Genomic DNA, 1019 nt, shown 5'->3' on the forward strand with positions numbered 1-1019 from the left:
GGGGCGGGGGAGGGGCACTACACACTAGACTGAATATAACTAACTTAAAAAACCACAGATGCAAACTATGGAGAGTTATTTTCCAGGTTAAAAAATTAATATTTTCCAAAGAAAGGTTATCATCATAGGAAGAAATATTAAAAACTACATGTTCTAGTCTGCTTTTATTCAGATTTCTAAAACTCCCTGCAAACTGTGGCATCTTCAAATAGACTTTGAGCAGCTCTCAACACTCAGAAAAGCAGCACAACTGCTTTCTGTGTCTCTAAGATGGTACCCTCATGTTAAATAATTATTACCTATAAGGATATAAAAACATACCTTATTGGCACAACTCGGGCACCAGCAGATTCTAAAAACTTCACATATGATGCTGCAATATAGGAACTTCCAAACCTGCGGAACTTCTCAAAGTGACATTCCTGTGACAATATCCCTAAAGGGTCCGAGAAAGAAAATCAGCACTATACAACTAACAATGGGGTTGGACTAGATGATCTCTAGAGGTCCCTTCCAACCCCTAGCACTCTGGGAATCTGTGAACTAGCAAATGCTAGGCGCTGAAAGAAAAATTAAACTCCAATTTCCTTTATTGCCTGGAAGAGTTACAAACACTGTGACAATGGGGCATCAATCACAATGTCAAGCCACAATGTACCAAATAAACACACGCTATCTGACTTCAACTCAGCTTCCCCGCGTTAAGTGCCTAGTGCTACAACTTCTTTTAAGTAAGTTATAGTCATTTTAGATTTTTAAACGACGTTTGTACAGTGTAACACTATTTATAAAAGCTTTAAACAAACCTACACTCCAGCAGCCCTTTCACTCCATACAGAAATCAGCAGCGTTTCTGGAACAGGTTGCCCTTAGAAGCGTGGATGCCCCATCCCTGGAAGTGTCCAAGGCCAGGCTGGATGAGGCTTTGAGCAACCTGGTCTAGTGGAAGGTGTCCCTGCCCATGGCAGGGGGATTGGAACTGGATGGTCTTTAAGGGCCCTTCCAACCCGAACCGTCCT

General features: G+C 41.9%; 1 protein-coding gene across 1 annotated transcript in view; it reads right to left on the minus strand.

Moving 5' to 3' along the window:
- Positions 1-452, minus strand: part of GGH (gamma-glutamyl hydrolase (conjugase, folylpolygammaglutamyl hydrolase)) — a gene marked incomplete at its 5' end in the record, with an annotated part of 15455 nt that extends 15003 nt beyond the window's left edge. The window contains one exon of the mRNA XM_010148915.1: positions 322-452. Coding sequence (XP_010147217.1) covers positions 322-452 — 131 coding nt within the window. The remainder of the gene's footprint in view (positions 1-321) is intronic.
- Between the last annotated feature and the right edge of the window lie 567 nt (positions 453-1019).

This window comes from Eurypyga helias, unplaced genomic scaffold, assembly GCF_000690775.1.
Source record: "Eurypyga helias isolate BGI_N326 unplaced genomic scaffold, ASM69077v1 scaffold12123, whole genome shotgun sequence".
Lineage (NCBI taxonomy): Eukaryota > Metazoa > Chordata > Aves > Eurypygiformes > Eurypygidae > Eurypyga > Eurypyga helias.